Genomic DNA, 21603 nt, shown 5'->3' with positions numbered 1-21603 from the left:
CGTACATTTTTTCACCCTCAAGCTGTCCTTTCTGCTGCGGAAGTCAGAAAAGCAAAGGTATTGAGAACATGTATCAAGCAAAAATACCTGCTTTCCAACTCCCAAGTTACCTTTTTGAGTACCTTGATACTGCAGCTGAATAGTCAAACTTGCATCCGTGCTTTAATTAGAGATAAGGGGAGCACCTACTGTTTGCATTTACAGTATAGCCGCTTCATGAGCGGCAGGAGCAAGTTCAGCCACACAACTGTTCAGCTCGTGCTGCTCTGATGCATCATTACAGCAGGGGAGGCTTCGCTAACAATTAAGCGGAGCCATTCCAGCTGAAGAGAACCCTAAATTTTGCCAAGTGCCTGTAGGTAATGTTTTACCCTTGCTATCGTATCTTGTCAGTCACTGCACTACACAAACTATCAACAGAATTGACAGCGTGGGGATGGGGGGGGTCTATTCTGCCATAAACCTGTAGGATGTTGATTCCACTAACCCATCCACTTTTATAGAGAATGAGCATGTAAATATCCTGCCTTGTAACAGGAGATTAAGTTTTTAGAGAAAGAATTTTAAAATAAAACACTATCAATTAATGTGGTTGCATTACAACAGCTTCATTGCAGAGACTGATACAAGGAAAAGAAAGCAAAAGTGTTGAGCAGAAGGAAGCAGACAGATAAAAACTGGCTTGCTAGGATCTGAAAAAAAAAAAAAAAGAGTGACAAGAGATGTTCAGATGAACCTTTCTCATGGTTACAAATGGATTACTTACTGGTAAAGAAAAATCTCAGACTATGAAGGAAAAAAGAAAGAACAAGAGAAAAATTGTTTTCCTATTTAGGAAATTCATAGTTTATGCCACGGAAAATTGAAATTATGACAAAAAATATTCCATTTGAAAGCTATCACAGGTAACTCAAGCTGAAGAATAATATAATCCTTTTGCAACTGAACAACACACAAATTTGTAAAGACTTCTATCCACTATACTACCAAAAAGAATTGTTAAATACCATTTTAAGAGTCATGCTGATGAAAATTAGCTTCTGTCCGCTTATATCAGGCATCCTAAGTCAATCTACTCCATCTGTGATCTGGACTTACGTATTTTACGAAACCTTCAATGCAGTTATTGAATAAATTCACTACACTTGCAAACAGGCGTTAAAAACACACCCAAGCATTCTACAGTTAGACCTGTCACCGCTGTGTACAATTTGAGTTATGTTCAGTGTACCAACGAACCCAAGTAGATACAGGGAAAGTCTGCTCCCAGGGCAACTACTGGTTGCCAATATCAGACAATGGTGTTATTTCAGATGTAATCAAGAAAGCATTAGTAAAACTTGGAAAAAAATGCTCTGAGCACTTTAATCTATTTTTGATCACTCATGACTACAGAGCAAGACAATGGAAATTTTCAAGCACAGTACTTAAAAATCTATCTAATCTTTATTTAACGATCATAGTTTTTCACATTATGAATCCTTCAAATCAATGAAAGATCACATCCTCTAAAACGTGAGATGGGGTTTTATTTCAACTTTTGGGGTTTCTTCTAACCCATTTTGAGTTAGAACAACAGATTGTTGCAGTGAAGGGACAGAAGCTGCAGCCTAAGGGCCACGAGCTGAGCTTCTCCCCAGTGAATCCCACAGCAAAAGGCGACGCGACGGAGCAAACCAGGCGACTGGGACACACACCATTAAGTAAGAGACAGAATGAAGGATGGAAAACTTTTGAGGGTAAGTGTAGACGAACATGATCACTGCATCACTATATTTTTTAAATAAAAAAAATAAAATCAGAAAGATGAAGGATTTACTACAAAGCCAGAAGGCTACTACTGTATGCACTGCAAACTGGGATTGCCTCAAGGTTTTCTTTGATTTTAAAACAAAACTGTGGTAATAGATTTAAACAGTCTCTTTTATATCTGCATCTTATTTAATAAAATAAAATTTTCTCCCCCTCCACAGCAGAAGATTGTTTAGACCAGTTAGCACCCATTGAGGTTTCACTGTGTCAGCTCATTTCAACATAAATTTGTTAACTGGTTGTTTCTAACAAAGGTATAATATTCTTCAGTGTCTGATACGCCGTTCTGTATTCCTTCAAGTAACTTTTAATAGCTCTGATTTAGGATTAAGAAAAGTCTATGTATACACTGCCTATAAGGACATATAATTCAGTGTATCATTTCATAACCCAGCTGTCAACAGAGACAACATTTTTATAATACATGTATTGTATGCGTGCCAGTATGAGATGAATAGTCCTGTAACTATAATCAATACCGTTCATTCAAACAACTGGCAGTAGCATTTCAGACAACTGGCAATTTCATCAGTTTCACTGGGCTGCCCAAAAATAAACAGCTTGAGAGGAATAAATGATCTCTGTGGTTATCTATAAATAATACTAATCTCAGTCATTTGTTTTAGCGGGTTCGTCACCGGGAGCTGCAGAAGGCTCACGTTATGCAAAAGGCATTGCAGGCTTCAAGAAACTAAAAGGAAATGCTGAAGAATTATACTGTTGGGTTTTCATTCCCCCAGTTACTGTATTTACGTAGGGGTTCCACCGAAAGCACCAGGATCCCTCCAGTGATACAGCAGTTCCCGCTCTGCGGTGAACTCACACCATCTCAAGGATTCGTAACCACCTCAAAAGTCAAACTGGATTCCAAGAAAGCTCCAGTGATCTGAGTAACCCTACCCTGGGAATAGCTAATGTCAGTTCTGAGGAAACGTGAGCAAGTTTGGGATTTTTAACCACTTCAGTGTGAAACGTGCCCACTCTCAAAAGAGTTTTTGAGAGCGAAACAAACCCAACAGCTCCACGTGAACGAGACTAAGGCTGAGGCTCATGGGTGCGAGGTGAACCCAGGCAGACGGGGAACAGAAGGCACCACTCGCAGGCCTGTTCACTGTCTCTGGGAAGTGAAATAGCTCTTTTTTTTTTTTTTAATTACAGTCTATCTGCTCCTATCTATGAAAGCAAGGCAAGAACAGAGGAAAAGGAATAAAGACAACTGACTAAAGGGAAAAAACCCCGCATCTCTGCAGAGTACAGATCCCAAAGAAAACTTCCAAAGCCCTGAAGTCAAAGAAGATCCAGTTGCTGTGGTTGAAGTGAGTCTCTCTCCCTGGCAGCCCTGCTGGGCTGTGGGCTAGCACAGCACCGCCACTGCTGCCCAGCCTGCAGACCAGTGGGTCACCACTCCTGAGGCTCTGAAGGTATCTCCTGCTTCTGCAGGAACATCTCCTAACCACTGGGAATTGCCATTAGGTTTTCTACCCTATTTCACTGGTTAGGAATCACAAGATGCCTGGTGTGCGCTCTAAGGAAAACAGAGGAATGGTAAGCTGTCCCAAAGACCTAGAGGTTGGCACTCATCTGCTTCCAGGCAGGATTTGTGCTGCCGTGAGACATCACTGCAGAGAGCTCAATACACCAGCAGACTGCAGCAATTTCTCTCTTGCGGCTACCATGAATGGGAGCCAAAGCCATCACCTCAGGTCCTTCACGCTGACGGCAATGCTCCAAAAGAAATGCCACCAAACGAGCTCTGCAGAAATGCCCAAGCCCTCTGAACAGCCTACTGAGCAGGAAGCAACAGCGTACGTGCGTACATCCAGGTACCCAAACTGCTGCTGCACCAACTTTAAAAAGCCACTTTGTTCTGTCTTAAAGCCTGTTGCTCAGAAAATTTATATCCTGGCAATTAAAATAATCTTCAAGTTGTAGCATTATCCAATTTACAAGCTTATTGCTAGTATAATACGAAGGACGATCAGCACACCCAGCTGCACCAAGAGAGCATTTCAGTGGGATGTTTCTAGCATAACAGCCAACAGCAAAAAGATTAATGGCACCAACTTCCTCAGAGAGAGGACCCTCGATTTCCAGGGGACAAACAGGGGAAGCTCACAACCCAGCCAGTGCCTCTATACCTCTGAGAAATAAGGCAGGCTGTACTCTGGAAATTGCCTTTGCAAACAGAAAACAGTGGCTGTTTTAAAATGAAAGCCTTGATTATATTGATAAAGTAAAATTGTCCACCAGATGTTCATAGAGAAAAGCTAGCTTTTAAGAATGGGTGAATTTATCAAGCTGCAGATCTTTATTGCTTTGATCACCAATATTTTAAAGTTACTACTGTTTATTCTATATTGGCAATAAATCTCTACACACTTGAACCATAATCATCACCAGCACAACATGACTTCTCTCAGATTTAAAGTTGGACTCAGTCACAAAAAACCACCCCAAACAAACTGGGTAGGAGGATGGCTACACTGGTAAAATAAAGTCTCTCCATTTCAGGTAAATGATTAGGTAGCAGCATACACTGCTATTAACCTAAAGTCCATAATGAGAGCTTAACCGCACAGTTCTAAGTGGACACAGGCCTTTGTAACGGAGCCGCACTCCTGCAGCTGGCACTAATTGACCCTTTTGCTGGCAGGCTCAGCGGAGAAGGCAGTCAGCAGCGTCTGAACTGCAGGCCCTCCTCCGTCATGCAGAACAAAGTCACAGTCCTGATTATCCAGGAGGTTTGATCTTAATGCTTTACACTTCTATAGCATCTTTCATGCAGGAATGAGGCAGGCAGGATAGCAGGGGAGAATCTTAAACTGCTATTGCCCTTCCCACACCCATTTCGCAGGAGGAGGTCTCCTGCCTTTGGAGCTTTCCGATACTTTTTGCAAGTGTACTTCAGACACATTGAATTACACAGCTGAATTTCTGAGAAACTGAAATGATAGATTCATATTTCACAGATAGCTTCACCCAGGCTTCTGGAAAACACAATTAATAATCGATTTTGATTAAGCTATTTGCAAGAAGATTTTAATCCCCTTACAGAGAATGTTGCAATAGATTGAATTCAACCCAGCATACACAAGAAATACCCAGGGCTGATGTAAGCGTTTGTAGAGACCACATAATAAAAAGGAAGAATCATATTAATCCTGCTTGCAATTTTGTCCAGAAAGATGCCATTTTTAAATTCATGTGAAGATCTTGATTGAGACAGACTATTCCAGAGCAGCAGATTCTGGAATCAATTAACAAAACAATTCTTATTAACACGGGGAATCTCCAGACATTACCAAGGAAGCATAAATTCTTTTCAGAAAAGCCCACAAGGAAAATATACTTTAATATCAAATTGTATCCTCCAGCGTATGCAGAGATTGCCTCAACTCAAATCTCAAATGCACCTTATGTGAAACTGGGGCTAGCACTGCAGAACAACACAATAAGAATTTAAGACAGGAAGTGCAGATAATTTATCTGAATAAAGCTTCCAGGAGAATAACTGATTTATGTTGATAATGATCCAAGCTGGAACCTGACCAGGATGCAGGAGCTAGCAGCATCACTACCCACAATAGGTTCACTATTCATGAAAAATAACGGCATTTTTACAGATGAAAATAGGGTAAAATGTTAGCTTTATGCTTCAGCCAAAAGACCCTGTTTTGCCAGAGATCTGTTCTTGAATTACCTTTAGAGAGACTCGGAAAAAGGTGCCGTGTTTTTCATGACTATCACTATTCATGCAAGTACATAAGAGACACAATGAGTTAAAATTCACAGAAGACTCTATGGTTTTTAATGTCACACGGCCTCTTTTCAGACAAGAATTGAAAAATCCATAAACTGATGCAGAGAGGGAGAGAAAAGTAGTGAAAGGTTCACAGCTACTAAAATACCTATGTGGGGTGAAAGAGAAAAAAAGAAAAAATGAAAATCTGAAAGTAGAGATGGTATAAGTGACTCCTGCTAAAAGCAAGGTCAGCACTTGCCACTGGAGACTATTTGATTTATGCTATTTTGTTTCAATTGAAAAACAAAATCTTTCCTTGGCAGATTCTGCTCTACACAGTCTATTACACATACTTCTGAGATACCCAGCACCATTTATAAAGGGATGCTTACTACTGCTGAACGTGAACGTTTTGTTAAATTTCCCAAAGTTCCAAGAGGAAATATGTGTGACGCTACACAAGGGAGTATTCAGTTAGTTGTTGAAGTCAAGAGCCTGGACAACCTGGGTAGTCCTGGAGGAGAGGTGCGCTACTGATTAAGATGCTCCGAGCCTCCCTTGAAGAATCCATTGGCTGTGCTGGACCCACATCCCACACTTATCCAAAGGCTTAGAGCCAGGAATACCCCATAAGGGACCACTCTGTTCTTATCCTTTACCAGCTTCACTCCTTCAGAGCCCCACAGAGCTACTCCAAATTTACCCTGGCATAAATCACACCAGAGGAAGACTCCATTATGTATCTTGACTGCCCATATTTGTCTAATGGGATACAAAGAGGCTTTTTTTTTTTTTTTTTCCTTTCTGTTAGGTTAGAGCAATGAAGCACTATAAACATTTAGGTCCCAGTGGTCATTGCAGATACGCACAACTACATGTCACTGCTTGCAATTTCTTTTTGTGTTATATAGCACAAAATAACTGGCAGTAAAGCACATCTGATGCATATGAACGCCCACCTTTGAAACAGGACAACGTGGTTGTAGAAACCATCACTACATTTACTACACTCTGCATGTAGTAAAGCTATACCAATTCACACTGTTAAACAAGGCAACTTCTGCACCTGGAACACCAGAGTAGTGGAAAACTTCAAGAAGGTTAACTGGTCTCATTTTGACCAGTTTGGGGCTTACCTCACTGCCCCTCCAGGTAATTAAGTTGCCTGTAGATGGTGTGGAAAGACATGCTATACATACTGTAACTGACAAAAACTGTCCATAAAATCCGTGACAAGCACCTTGAACTATATACCCTCAAAAATGCAGACAACTTCTTTCAAAAACACAATTTTTTTTTTTCCACATCCATCATCTATATGTCATTGTAAAAATTGGACAGAACAGGTGCTTTTACACTGAAAAAACCAGATTCATGTCTGCAGAAACATATTGCTAACTCGGACAGGCTTCACCAAATTGTTTCAGTCAAGGAAACAAAAAAGTACAAACCCCAGAAATCATCATTTCCAAAACATTTGGCTTCAACTGAAGCTAAGTCAATTTTTTGACTTCTGAAACTATTTTAAAAACTTTTATTTTTAATTCTCTAATGTTCTGGTTGATCCCAATCTAATATTCAAAACCTTTTTGGAACTATATCTGAAATGAAAGATTAGCAAGTCACACAACTCCCATCATTTCCAATCATAGTGTTTTTGAAGTCATGCAGCATGATGTTCTAGGATATAGAATCCGTTTCTGGGATGCGCAGAACAGCAGTGAGATAATGGTTCTATGGAAGAACTCAGTCTGAGCTGGCCAAGGCATTGAATATAAATATATGAAAACTACCATTAGTCATGAGAATTGCCCTGCTGACGGCTGAAATAGGAAAGAAACAGGATTAGTTTGCATAGGACAACCATATTCATTTTTTCTCTTTAGTAATATTTTATATTCATCCAGAAATTATAACCAAATAGGCATAAAAAGCAACGTTTTAAAAAGGAAATTCAAAGCAGGACAGCAGGTATTATGCTAACTGCTCGCTCATTCAGCATTTCTTTAGGTCCAAGTCCTTTTGACATACTCCACAATGGTAGCAAAGCCACTCTGGAGATTTTACCTGACCACTGCACAAATAGGTTGGGGAAAGATGGTCAAGTACATTAAACTTGCTAGACAATTTAGAATCCCCCTAACAGTTTCGATTCAATGCAGGGTTAGACCCTGGGTCAGTCCTTTGTAAATCAATGGACACTAATTAGCTCTCATCCAACTGCTGGGAAGAAAGAATGCACATGAACTTGAGTTTTCTGACCATCAGACTTCATTAGAATCCAAACTTGGTGACACAAGTGGTAAAGCCTAAGATAACAAATCCCCTGTAAATTGGTAAAAAAACAATGTCTTACCATGTACTGCTGTAGAGAGGTGATGGAAAGTTCATCACCTGAAAAACTTATCAATTACCATTTCTCCCCAAGCCATCTCTCCCCTGGCACCTCCCTCTCAGAAGAGAGCCACAAAAGAAAGTTTTACAGAATTTGGCATCCACAGCAGGATACAAAGTCCAACCAAGATGCGTGTCGTGATGCAACAACCCTGCGATTCGCAGGACTTGATCCACGTTCACTAAGTGGGCTGCAGCACCTATCTCAGACTAAGATCTCTGAAATGGAAATCAGACAAAGAAATCACGGAAGGCACCAATCCCTGAAACGCACTGCCGCTCATCTCTTGGAAAAGCTGGCAGCTGTGAGATACCAATTAGAGCATGTTCTATAGACCTCACTGGGAGAGATCAACAGGCAACACCGCTTCTAGTAAAGACGGTTCTTTCCCCCACCACTCAACTAAGCAGTCTGAGCGTAGGTCAGGGAAGGCAAGAATTGGGCACATGCTGTGCCACAGAAGTGTGGATCATACTTATAATAAAGATCCAGGGTGCATAGGAGACAAACAACTTTCCAATATTAAACTTGCTTTCTTTCCGACGGCTTTGCTTATTTCAGGTAAAGAGCTGAAAATTTCACCTTTGTCAAGTGACAGGGGAGCTTGCTGTACAGCTGTGACACATGGTCCATCAGTGGAAGTGTATGTTGTTTTCTGGCAAGGACAACAACTTAGTAAGTGCTAATTTCAATTTATTTTTCAGATGCATGAAGAGTAGGCTGGTTTTGGTGGGTTTCTTTTTTTGCCTTTGGGGGGTGGGGGGGGGTGTTGGGGTTTTGTTTTTTTGGGAGCGGGGGTTTGTAAGGAAGGGAAGTGGAGAAGTGAGCAATAAAATGAAAAAGGTACTGTTAACCAAAGCTCTCCAAGTTTTTCACTGCAAACAGCCCTGCAATACCTGTCTGATACAGGCAAATAGCATCACCCTTGTGTAAGAGACAGCAAAATTGTGCTACCAAAAGTACAAACTTACTTATTCCAAATCATGCTAAGAGCTATCAGAAGAGTCTGCAATTTCCCAGGTTCAGTCCCTTTACCACATGGGCTGGGCCCAAATGCTTGATGTTTGCACATGACAAAACTACTGATGGTGAAATCAGCAAACACCATTACACACATCAATCCAGGAGAAAGAGGTATGAAAATAATGAAGTATATATGGAATGAAGTAAGTATGCATGGACTATATACCATCAGAGAGTGGATATACCTTTCCCAGATACCTGCATATCAGTTTAAAGACAGTTCTTGTATTGAAAAGGACTGAAGAAAGTGAAGTCACCATGCAGCCCTGCATTTATTTTTTTAAAAAATTCTTGATCAGAATTTCAAACATCACATTTCGATAAAGTCGAAGAAACACAAGCCCAACACAAGGGCAGGACCAAGCATCCAAATACAATCATGTAACTTACAAGCGGTATGACAGTGAACATGTTGTAAATTGTGTTTGAAAAAAAAAAAACCAACCCAACTTTAAGCATATCTGAAATGTCCAAATAGTCTAGCAAAGTAATTACATACAAGTGACCAGATAGGTCGCTCCATTCCAGCACAAGAGTGCTCACCTGGGCTATTATCCAATTCTCACAGAGCAATTCACCCTTTTTACAAGTGCCAGGGCAAGTTATCTGCAGCGCAGTGTCCCTGCAGGTTGATCCCCATGCGTAAGGGCTTCTGTGCCCCCTGCGCAGTCTATGTGTGAGGGCTGCACATTGCCACCAGCTATTTTAGAAGCAGTTAGGATGATAAAACAGACCCAGTGCCTCAGGTACCACAAGGAGGACGTGCAAGAATGACTGCTAGGTGAATTCATTCACGTAACTCCTTCCCACGTTCACTCTTCCTCTTCACACAGAAACCTTATCACCTTTTTCTCTCTTGCTCTGTGTATATGTGAGTTTTACCCCTAATAATAACATCTTGGTGAGATCAACTAAAAAGGCACGCACTGCCTTCAAATCTTTCACATATAGCTATGTGCTAATAAATGACTTCTGAGTTTTGGGTGCTATAGAAATAGCTCCAAAATCCCTGATACGGTCAGGCAAAATTACATACTGTGAAGCTGTGCAGTATTTATTAGTGTCCACACTGCAATGGCTACCAACAGCTGAACACGAGGGTCAACTTTAGGGTCTTCATCAGATGACCGCACACAAAAAAATTCCAAGATTCCAAGTTTGAGGTTTCTGGGGCGTCCGATATTCTGAAGATCAACAATAATATAAAGCAGGAGATATAATGGAGGGAAGCACACCTCTGCCTCTGACGGGAAACATAATACACACAAATTTAGAAGAAAAAGAATCCCCATGGATGAAATCTGGAAATTGCTTCACTGCAGCGATCATCACAGAATTTCACAGAAACTGGTTTGATCTACATCTATCATTTTTATATTTCTATTTTTAGATCGCCACATTGTTCAGGTGGAGGTACAAGCCCCTGTATAGCAAACCTCACAACAATAGGTATAGAATCTTTAGGTTGCCTAAGAGCTCCTGTAGAAAGGGGGTCATGGCCTTCCAGTGATCTACACTTCACAGCAGCACAGAAAGTACTCATCTTAGGCTGCAACTTACATGCCAAATACAAATTCAACAAACATCTTTCTCACAATAAACAAACACCAATTTTCAGTGATATGGTTTGGCTTAGTTTGAAACTGAACTATGAGACCAAACTGTTGCTGCTTTAAAAATAACATATTCTAAGACATTTTAAGGATGCCTAGCTAAATCAAAATTAGCATTCCAAAATGGGTAATGACAAAATATGTACTTTAAATGGAAAAATGTTAAATCACTGGATTGTGACAATAAAGAATCAAAGATATACCAGCTCCCTCATTTCACACCTTCTTGCATAACAGTCCTACACTTGCAGTAGGACGGCCTCCCACCTCCCAGACACTGAACACAGCGAACCCAGAGGAAAGAAACCCACTGCATTCTGTGGCTCTTGGACAAGCTCTCCAGTCAGCCTTCAACAAAACTGCGGGGTTTTTTTGTTCTTAAAAGCTACTGTCGCATGCTTGTTTCCCATCATCGCATCTCCATCTCCTCCTAGAGATAAACTACAGACGTTACACATTTCATTGGAATCTGTAGTTAATCAGTAGCTCTCCAACCTATGCCAATAGTCTCATGGGTCCTCCAGGCCCAGTGCTACATAGGAAAAGTGAACAATTTCATCTCTGCTTCTGCAGAAAATCTTTCTGAAACTGAACAAGTAAATGGCGCTCTTCATTGTGCTTTACTCTTCATTCATTTGGTGAATTCAGAGTTTCTCAAGAGACTATCCATTCATATAAGATTTTTTTTTCCCACCTCTACAGTGTGAGTTAAATGGAACCCTAACATCTAAACAGCATGTAAATGGTATGTATGCAACAGAGGAGGAGAGAAAGGAGAGTCAGCTTATTTTAAAATTAACTTAAGAAATAGAAAACATACTTGAAAGTAGTATGGTTCCTTCTGCTAACACTGAGATCACATTCAGCTTAATGACAAATCATCTGCTCTGCCATGAAGTGGAAACAAACTTCAGCTGGAACACACCCTTCACCTTTCTACCTAGCCCAATATTGCAAAAGCTTTGGCCCCTAAACTAAAGCCAGCTGATTGTCACACAGCAATAACGTACAGTATTTGAGAACGTTCCACAGCATTTTCAGGGATCTGTAATGAGTTGAGTCATGTAGAAAGCACATTTCCAGGTGTTTTACCACAGAACACTGGGGAAAAACCACAGCACATTCCTTATCAGGAGAGTGAGGCATCTACCCTGTGGTCTCTACTCACCCAAAACCACCAGCACACAGCCCAAACTTGGCAGGACTTTCAGTGAGACATGCCTATGCTTTTGGCAGAAGGGACCTGACCACTTTCAGCATCAGTGTCCTTTGCCAGCTGGCCAAAGAGTACACAGATGCAAGAGAAGCAAATTAGCTGCCCACTGGCAAAAAGAAATGCTGAGCAGCACTACGGAAAAAGTGTGTGCGTGTGTGTGTGTGCGCACGCGCATGTGTGCAAGTGGGTAGGCATGTGAGTGCATATATATATATGCATGCACCTGTGCTTTGGGAAAGGGAGCAATACAGTTAAACTGGAAAAACTGTCTGCTACTAGCCCATCTTCTGCAACATTCTCACAACAACAAACAGGCACTTTTCCCATTAAAATCTACCAAGTTGAATTAAAGATTAAACACAAGGACTTCAAGGATGCTAAAGAAAAAATTTCTAAGTAAGTCTGAAATCAGACCCCTTCAAGAAAGTGTCCATACAATCACTTAAAGGATTTTAGCAAGTTAAGGTAAGCAGGTCATTGTATCTTCCTTTTTTTTTTTGGTCTCTTAAAGAACGAGTGCCTGTGGAAAAAAACACTACACATCAACATTTGGTAAAACATAAAAAGCCTTCTCAGTTCAGAAGAGATAAGAAAAATGACTCAGAAAAATTAACGGGACAAGAATTTGCAGCTGATAGGTTAGATTTAGCTGAAAGAGAGAATCTGCCTGTAGATTAATTAGATTCTGCAATCACAGCCCCTTTTCACCCGTACACATCCCACCACTATCATTACATGATCAACAGATTTTAATGAAAACTAATACTTTCTTTTGAGAAATTCCATGGGGACTACATATAAGGTTGAGTTTACTTTTCTAAATATTTCTTGCAAATTGTACGTAACACAAGTGCACATTTGTTGGCTGTAAAGGTGTACAACAGCAATTTTTTGCAATGACAGTGCAGAGAGGGAATATGAGATCTGTGTGCTAATGAGCTGACACTGCAGAGGCTAGAGCAGTGTTAGTATAGTGCACTACAAGTGCAGAGCAGAAAGACATACGCAGGTTATTTCTAGGGAATAGATCTAGAGAACTGTACACATAATTCAACATTAATACTAACATCCTTCATCAGAGTTTATAAGAAAAGCATGAAAGACATTTCAGTGATGAATTTATGCATTGGAGCTGTTATATTCACATCATTCTGAAAAAGCCAGCTCACTCCCTACATGAGCATTTTTGAAGAAAATATAACATCCATGTTTTACTTGATTTTATTCATTCGCAAGTCAAGTTAACTCCCTTCCTTCCTGGTTTTTTTTTCTGATGGCAAAAAGCTGCATATTTTAAAAGCTGTAATAAATTCCCCCCTCCAAGAGCCAATTGATAAACTTCAGTTCACCTTTAAATACACTGGAATTTTCATCTGTGTTTGCATTTGCTCTCTGCTAAGATATCATACAGCTAAATAAATAGGTGGGCAGATAAATACGGAGTGAATGAATACTCTATGCATGCATGTAAATTAAATATACAGAGAGGGACTCGGTGCCAGCAGTGAAGCAAGGAATACATGTACATGAATCAGATTATGCATCATTTAACTGAAGAAGGAATGAGAGGGAGGGGCTTAGGGCAGGAATTTTCTTTTGCTTCTAAACAAGTTTGCTCCCGTGTTGGGATATTGCCAAATCAGCCCTACCAGAGGTGGGCTTTTTATCTCTGGCTCATGAGGATACTTCAGAAGAGATTTTTTCTCTCCTGCCTCTGGAATGCACCAGATTGCACCAAGCAGGATGTGCAGCTGTACAGTAAGAACATAAGTCTTTCCTGAGCAGAGCCCCCCTCAACTCCTGCACACATGAACGCTTACTACAGCCACTATCATATAAATCAAAGCAAAGGAGAATGAAAAGTAGTTTTTTAACAGATACTGGCAGTACAGGTACTAGGCTCAAGCTACACATGCTACTTTCTCTGATTTCCCTTCAGTTCCTTCACCTATCCCACCACAAAGTCAGTCCCAGTCTCCCTCTCCAGCAAAGGCAGTCGGAGTCACTGCAGGTTTCTCTCCTGTGGATCCCTGCCAATTGCAAATATTGATCAAACGGCTGTGTGACAGCACTGGAGACAATTTATGCGTCTCTCCAAGAGAAGTGAAAATGTTGTGGAACGAATTCCTTCATGGATACGGTGGCAGCACCCTGAAATTATCTGCCACTCCACTGGGAAGCGAGGATGTGATTAAGGGTACTTAGGCCAGAATGTTTTACATGTTAGCCTGGTAGCAGGGAGCTATTAGTTCATCCTAACACATCGATACGTATGAGCATTCTGACTTCCAAAGACAATTGCTTGCAGATTCAAAAAGAGCAAGTCTTCTATTTTTTTTTTATTTTGAGCTATTGAGACCTATATGACTGGTGACTTGGACTCACCCTATTCTTCTCCTACCAACAGTATTACCAGATGGTTGACACAGCTATGGACAAGGTCACCTTTTCATTTTCCTTCTTGTTTCTTTTTTCACATCTTCTATTTTTAAATAGGTTACTGTAGGCTGGTGTGCTCTGGTCTACAGTTTCTCCAGAGATTTAAGTTCTCCCAATTTTACTACCCGGGTAATATGTGTGTTGGAACATGCAGCCCTATACTACAGAAAACCATCTCATCTTTCTAAAATCGCCACAGCTTTCACTAAGCAATGACAAAAATCATTAGATGTCAGAAGATGAGAAGCACGCTGACTAAATAATACATTGACTGCCTCTGAACGAGCGCGTGGTTCACTTGTCTTGGTGGGATTGGTACAGAAGTGCTGGTAGAACTTTTAAAAAACAATTAATAATTAATCACCCAAGCAGTTTAATGTATTTAGTTTAAATCCATATAATTGATATTTAGGAAACTGTGTTTGAGATACAGCCTCTTGAAGGGATTATACTGATTAAGGATTAATAGTCTGATGTTTGTTGTAAGAACTGTTGAGGCTGGATAGGATTAGTAAAATAAGATGCAAAGTACAGACACGCTTTTATTTACCATTTTTTTCCACTTTACTAAACATTTTTATTAGATATTATATAATTAACCCCCTTGCAAAAGTTTTAAAGGTCCTACTTCAAAGCCCTTTAAAAAGCGTAACGCTGCACTAGCAAGAAGCAGTCACATGGGGGATATGTTGGAATATCAATCCAAAATTTATCCAAATATTTCCTTATTGTATGTTTTCTAACCATCAACTTTCTCAAAAAATACCCAAAGTCCTAGAAGAACAAAGTATCTACTTGTCCAACCTTCCGATTATATACACAGTGTGGGACAGGATTATAAGAACTATCATATCCCCAACAAACAAAAAAATTAAAGACATCAGATATTCAAAACATGAAATCATTTTAAATCAAGAGACACTAGTTTTCTGTACTCCAACACTTCATTATTTTAGCACAATGCTTCCTCTTTGAACATTTTATACTGTGAGTACAGGAACAGGAATCCTGTTCATAACACAAAGTTAGTGCATTGCACTCAGAGCTCCTTCAGATCACGTACAGACGTATTTCTCTATACTGCGAAGTGCATGCAAGTACCTTGCAAGAAGACTGCATTCATTTTCAAAAGTTTACAATAAAAACTGTATAAAACTGAATTTGGACACATCAGTAAAACAAATATTCAGGAACTACTATTGGTAAAGGAATGCTTTTTTTTAAATGCAGAACACGCACCAGTCTTTCAGAAAGAGATTTCGCATTTTAACACCACATTAACACTACTCAAAGTTCTATTTTGCTTCTTCTGTTAATAAAAGCTCAAATTATACGCATGCACTGCTTGTGCAGAGCTATTTCTCATAATGCTAAGCATTCTGATTCCATTTTCTCTACCCTCATCTCTAACGGTATTTGTCAGTTTACAGTCTCCTCAGCCTTTAACAGGACTTCCACTGTAAGAAAACAACCCAGTATTTCAGAGCAGAGGAGGCAAGTAAGCCCCTCTAGCTTTGTTCCCTCAAGGTCACTTGTAAACAGCTGTTTCTGTTTTATTCCTACATGGTATTATTTGCAAATCACGCTGTTTCACACGGCTAGGTTGTAGCCTCAACAGAAAAGGGACATTACTTCAACGGCAATTCACTGATCACAGCTACACAGCGCTGCTATATAAGTAACATGGGTTTTTTGCTGGAATAAAAAACCACTAAAGGGGTGAAAAGAAGCAGTGAGAGAACTTTTCCGAAGGTATTATTCAACCATATAATGCTGCAAATCTACAAAACCTCATGTCAGTACACACATTTATTGCACTATGTTGTATAGACAAGAACTCTAGGCTACCAGGGAGAAATTGAATGTAAGGATAGGTAACAAACAAATATTTTTTAAAAAAGCATGTATTTACTTACAAGCATTTGTCACTGAAAAACTGTTGGAAGAGTCCAAGTGATCTACATGATAGTTCAAATGGAAGGGTTTTTCTGTGGTATTTTGGTTTGTGTTGTATAACTGCACAGCAAACCGAAATGCACTGTGCTCCTGAACAGTGTTCCTCATAAAAAGTCCACCTAAGATGGAAAAAAAGAGAAGGAAAAAAAAAAAAGGAAAAAGGTATTTCAGACTGACTTTTGAGGAGAAACAGCAGCAGTAAGTTACGGTTGCATACTGCGCATCTCAGGAAAGAACGAACAGGAGCAGGCTGAGCCTGGGCATTTAATTCTGACAGAGCACGTACATGAAACACATACTCCAAGTCCAAAGTTAGGCTTTTAAAGCCACACGTCGCATCCAGGTGCCCCCCGAGCTATCACGAGTCACTGTCAGCTGCAGGTGCACCTCGAAAACCAGGCCACTTACACACGGATGCCCGCACACAGATTTAAAAGTCTAACTTGGGGAACTGTGGCTCCTAAATTATCTCCAGACTACCTAAATAAGGTCTCTGTAGAGTTATTTGCTAAGGACGCTGGTGGCGTGCAGCGTGGCAAACGTGCGGTTTTAAACGGTCTGGTGGAGAACACGCACAGCTGAGCGCTGCTCCCGGGGAAAGGCAGGGGAAGAACCCAAGTTTCCCTCGCATGCCCTCAGCCTTACGGCTCATTCGGCCCCAGGTTTAGGGCACGTCGTTACAGATTCCCGCCGTTACTCTCTCATATTATTCGCTACATGGGATGCGCTGCTTCAGGGCACGATGCCGCATGAGCACGGACCAAATCCTCCCGCCGTTCCCGAGGTGCGCGGCCAGAGCAGCAGCCCGGCGCCGCTCACAGCCGCCCGTCAGCGCAGCCCCGGCACCGTTCCTGCCTCTCGCTCACAACAACGGGCAGGAGCCGGAGCGGGGCTGTCCCCGAAAGCTGCCGGGGCCACCCGCACCCCTACCCGGCGGCGCCCGGGCTCGCCCCCCGCCGCCCCCCCCTCCACACAACTTCCCCTCGGCTGGCGGGGGGGAAGGAGCGGGTCGCGGTGCCGCGGCGGGCGCTTACCTATACTGATGGTGTTGGGGAACCCTGCCAGAGCCTCTCCCAGCAGCCCCGCCAGCAGCAGCAGGAGGGTCCGGGGCGCGCTCTGCCCCATTTTCTTGAGCCCCTGCGGTTCAGCCCCTAAAACGAAACTGGCGGCACAGGCATGGGCGCAACTGGAGGCTCGGAGTAGTGTCAATGGTGGTGGCGATGCTGGCGGAGGCAGTAGGGAGGACGGTCCCCCTCCTTTCTTCCCTTCTTCTTTTTTTTTCTTCCCCAAATCCCTCTCCTCTTGTCTTCACCCCAGCCTGGAAGGGCTCATTGGCTGCGAGGTTGCCTTTCTCCCCCCGTCTCCAGCAGCTCCCCCCCCCCCCAGTACAGGGACTTCCCCCAAAGATGGTGGGTAGCGGAGCCGGCGAGGCTGCTCCCCCCGGGCCGGGAGGGGGTTATCGATCAAACTTGTCGTGAGGCGGGCTGGCAGCCGCTCGGCTCGGCTCGGCCCGCTCGCCCAGCCCCGGCGCTGGCGTCTCCCGGCCGCGGCGGCAGCGCTCGGGGCTGCGGTCGGAGGGAGCTGAGCGGCCTCACGTGGGCCGGCCCCCGGGCTGCAGCTGGCCCCTTTAAAGCTGCATCGCCTCGGTGTGTGTGTGAGCGCGGGTGTGAGCGCCGTGCGTCCGCCTGTCTGCGGGCGGGGGAAGGGCGGGGAGCCGGGAGGGCGGGGGTGTGAGGGGGATGCGGCCGGGGTCCTGCCCGCGCCCGGCGGCGGGGAAGGGGGGCGGTGCAAGCGCCTCGGGGCCGGGGCTCGAAACGCGGCAGAGGCGCCTCAGGGCCGGGGGCGAGAGGCCCTGGGAGGGCTGGGGCAGCCGGGTGCCGCCGGGCCTGCCCCTCGGCGGGCGAAGGACGGCGCCCGAGGAGCGGGAGCGGCTGGGGGCGAGGACCCGCGCGGCGCCCGCGGCCCCGCCTGAGGGGAGAGGGCTGGCGGGGAGGCGGGAGCGGGGGGGCTGCCGGAGGGGGGGCCGGGAAAGGCCCCGGGGCAGCCAGCGAGGAGTGCCGAGGGGCGATGCACTTTACCGGAGGGGGTGTCTCCCCTGCGCCCGAGTTCTACTCATCCCTCCTCCAGCGCTAGCGCCTGAGGGGGGAGGCTCCCGCATTCATCCGCCCACAGTGCCATGAGGTGAAGAAAGACAAGAACAAGTTTATCCCGGCAAGGGAATATTAGCTCCTTCCCAACCTCCTCTAAAGGAAGGAAATCCAACAAAGTCTCCCTGTTTCATCCTGTATGCTGGAGAAAGGGAACATCTCTGTCAGATGCGGTGTTGCCCCACCACAGAGCACAAAGCCTGGCTTACCCGATGGTCGCAGGGGAGCGGGCAGGTGGGTGTTGGACATCCCGCGTGCCTCTGCTGCCCGCCTCTTCGCTGAACACCAGTCTTGATGTGCACATCCATGGGGAGCTATTGTGCTGCTGCCTGAAGCTTGGCTCTCTGAGGGGTTGATCTTGCACCCGTCTCCTTGACACCTCGCTACATGGATCCTGCAGCTCCTTTCTCTTTTTGCTGCTTTGAGGTTCACAAAACTGTACAAAATGGAGACAGAAAAGAGATATTAGGTCACCTAGTCAATCTCATAGGCCCCAGGAAGATTGTTCTTCGCTTAATGTTTCCTTTTCCTCTGATTTTAGCAGGTCACTTTCCCCTGGTCCTCCTCTTCCCCTTTCTCTCAGGCTCTGGTGTTGGGTCTATGTTCAGTTGTGTTACGAATAGTATCAAAAGCAGTTGGCTTTGCATTTGCAAAATAATCAACCAGTGTAGCTGGCTGTAGCTTCATGTAAGTACTTGAGATGTAAGATGGTGGCAGATTACTGCACATGTACTAATGAGTAACATCAGAGATTCAAACCTCTACTCTAGAAGGAAGCCAAAGGCACAGATGAAGAATGGGGCATCACATTCATGACGCAGGAGCATCACATATGCCTTTAGCAGCATATATGTGATTCCTACTCACTATTAGGTGCGTGCGTTGGTTGCTACATGTTGTGTGTTCCTTTATGAGAATCATGCTCAGAAGATGGAGTCTATTCCAGTTCAGGCAGCGGCAGGGATCAGGCTACGGGATGGCCAGTAATGTTCCCTGTTTAGGTGGAGATGGCAGTTGTCACTTTATCTCTCTATTTAAAGAAATGGTTATCTGTAGTGATAGGTGGGGTATAAAGTCCATCTTTATAGCACTCTTCAAGCTCAAAGCACTCTACAAATATTACCTATGAATTCCTGTAAACATCCCCATGAAGCATGATTGTATTCTTCTCTTACGGATGTAAAAACTAAAAAATTGAGCAAAGCAACAGGCCCAGCTCACCTAGGCAGGAACTTTCAGAATTCAGTTTTCAGAATTAAGATCATGAGCAACAGCCCGGCTTCACCGTAGAGCACTCTTCTCTCAAATGTCCTTTGGTAAGCATAGGAGATCTGAGAGCTGCAGGTACGTGACATTTAGACATTCAAGATAGTTGTGGAAAGCGTGTTCCTACAGGCAAATAATTTCTGGTTGCAAACTACTTATCTTTCCCCATTCTACCTACCTCCAGCCCATTTCTAACATTCTTCAGAAAGTCCTGCTGTCCTCTTTTTTGTGTCCTTTCCTAGTGGTCCTACTTTCTTCCTGTTCACTTGCTCTCACAAAGTTCTTCTGTCCATCCCTGCAGCTGTATATTCCAGGCTGACTGCCACCTGCCACACTGACAGCTGATGATGTACTGAAAAAATTATGAAAGAACTTATGTTTAACATTACGGATGTTAGGACAAGAGAAGACATAAAATTGCCATGAATGAAGGTGGCATGTGTCATTTTCATACACAGCCAGTAGGGTGGGTACCTCATCTCAAATAAAATGGTGCTTCACAGCCTCATCTCCAAATGGAGAGTCTTGTTATAATCCAAAATATATCTGTGCTAAGAGACAAATTTTCATTATCACCCACATTTTTCCTCCTGAAGCCCCTAATATACATGTTGTTATTATTAGCATTTTCAATACAGACTTTGCTTTTTGCTTAGGCAATTAATCTCATGGTACTATTTGCAGATACAAATGGTACAGCAGCCATCCCATACGGATTTTGGACAAACACAAAGAGACCCCGTCCCAGTTTATCTTTCTTACAGTGAACCCAGTGTGTCCTAGGACAAAATGATAGGAGATTAGTTGGCTTTATGTGGATATTAATGCCATGCAAATAGTTTATATACTTTGCTAGGGATGCTCAGTGACTTAAGTTAATGAGTTCCATGGTAACTGAGGTCATACCAGATGCTTTCCCAAACCTTCCCTAGCTAAATAGAACCAAGATTTTGCAGGATAATCAGAGCTTCATGTTTAGATGATTTATAGTGTTCTGGGACACTAGGGGATTCTGAGTACTATCTACCTGAGCAGGAGGAGGTAATGATTTATAATTAGCTAATGTGTTCTCATTGTAATGTCTAATAGTGGATTAGAAAAATGCTGTGGAATTTGGGGCATGGCGTTCTCACTGAGCTTTCTGATGTTACTAGGCTAAAGCCATAGTGGTAGCATAGAGTCATGGCAAAATCTATGCCAGGATTCTGTGGTTCAAGCTTCACCCCAACTCCACTAAGCTGACTTTATAATTTTTGTCATTCCTATTTCTAATTGCAAGAGAGAAGCTCAGGCAGCGAGTTTCTAGAAATCATTGTGCTTCTCCCAATATCAACCAAATCATGTTGTAATTGCCAATAAATGTGTTACCAATTGTGTCTTACAGCCTTTTTTTTTGGTGTTTTAAACTGGTTATTCCTTCATAAAAACAAAGGAGACACAATTAACTGAACTTTATGTTAATGTCAGCATTTTGATTAGCTAAACTGATTAATTCTACAATAGACAGTTAACTGATAGAGTGATAGTGGAGAGAGACAGAAGCAAAGATGAAAAGGGATTCAGGCAGAAGATGAAACTACAGATAGAAGGAGTCAAGGGGAAAGGTAGAGTGTCAAAAGAGGGAAAATGAATACAGACATTATACCTTCATACATTTTGGAAAACAGGTCAAAAGTACATCTAGTTAAGATTTGATTATATTATGAGTGGGCATAGAACAAACTATTGAAGCTCTCCTGTTTACCTTTCATTACCATGCAATGAGAGAGACATAAAATGAAATTAAAAGGCAGCAGATGAGAGACAGTTTAACAGAAATATTCTGCTGTGCAGTTTATAGCTAATCTATAAAGCTGTCTTCTACACAATATTCTTGGCAAAAATAATTGTTTTTAAAAATTTCAAATTTTATGCGAATTAGCACAGTAAATGCATTAGACTAACTAGTAAAAAGCTGTTGGCATTAATACTCTGAATTTATGGCAAAAAGTAGC

General features: G+C 42.7%; 1 protein-coding gene across 7 annotated transcripts in view; it reads right to left on the bottom strand.

Moving 5' to 3' along the window:
- The window catches only part of GRIA3 (glutamate ionotropic receptor AMPA type subunit 3), a 156065-nt gene extending 138186 nt beyond the window's left edge, over window positions 1–17879 (bottom strand). For 6 of the 7 annotated variants that reach the window (XR_012837301.1, XM_075763569.1, XM_075763573.1 and 3 more), the window contains exons 1-2: window positions 17231–17848; window positions 16157–16315 (exon numbers count right to left, since the gene is read on the bottom strand). Coding sequence is in view for 6 of the 7 variants with exons in the window: in XM_075763569.1 (XP_075619684.1) it covers window positions 16157–16315; window positions 17231–17321 (250 nt within the window). In the remaining variant the exon portion in view is untranslated. Of the gene's footprint in view, window positions 1–16156; window positions 16316–17230 lie in introns of all 7 variants that reach the window. The other variant, XM_075763570.1, reaches the window with a different exon arrangement.
- Window positions 17880–21603: the final 3724 nt, after the last annotated feature.

This window comes from Balearica regulorum, chromosome 11 (genome assembly GCF_011004875.1).
Source record: "Balearica regulorum gibbericeps isolate bBalReg1 chromosome 11, bBalReg1.pri, whole genome shotgun sequence".
Lineage (NCBI taxonomy): Eukaryota > Metazoa > Chordata > Aves > Gruiformes > Gruidae > Balearica > Balearica regulorum.
This window is presented reverse-complemented; position numbering and strand designations above follow the sequence as displayed.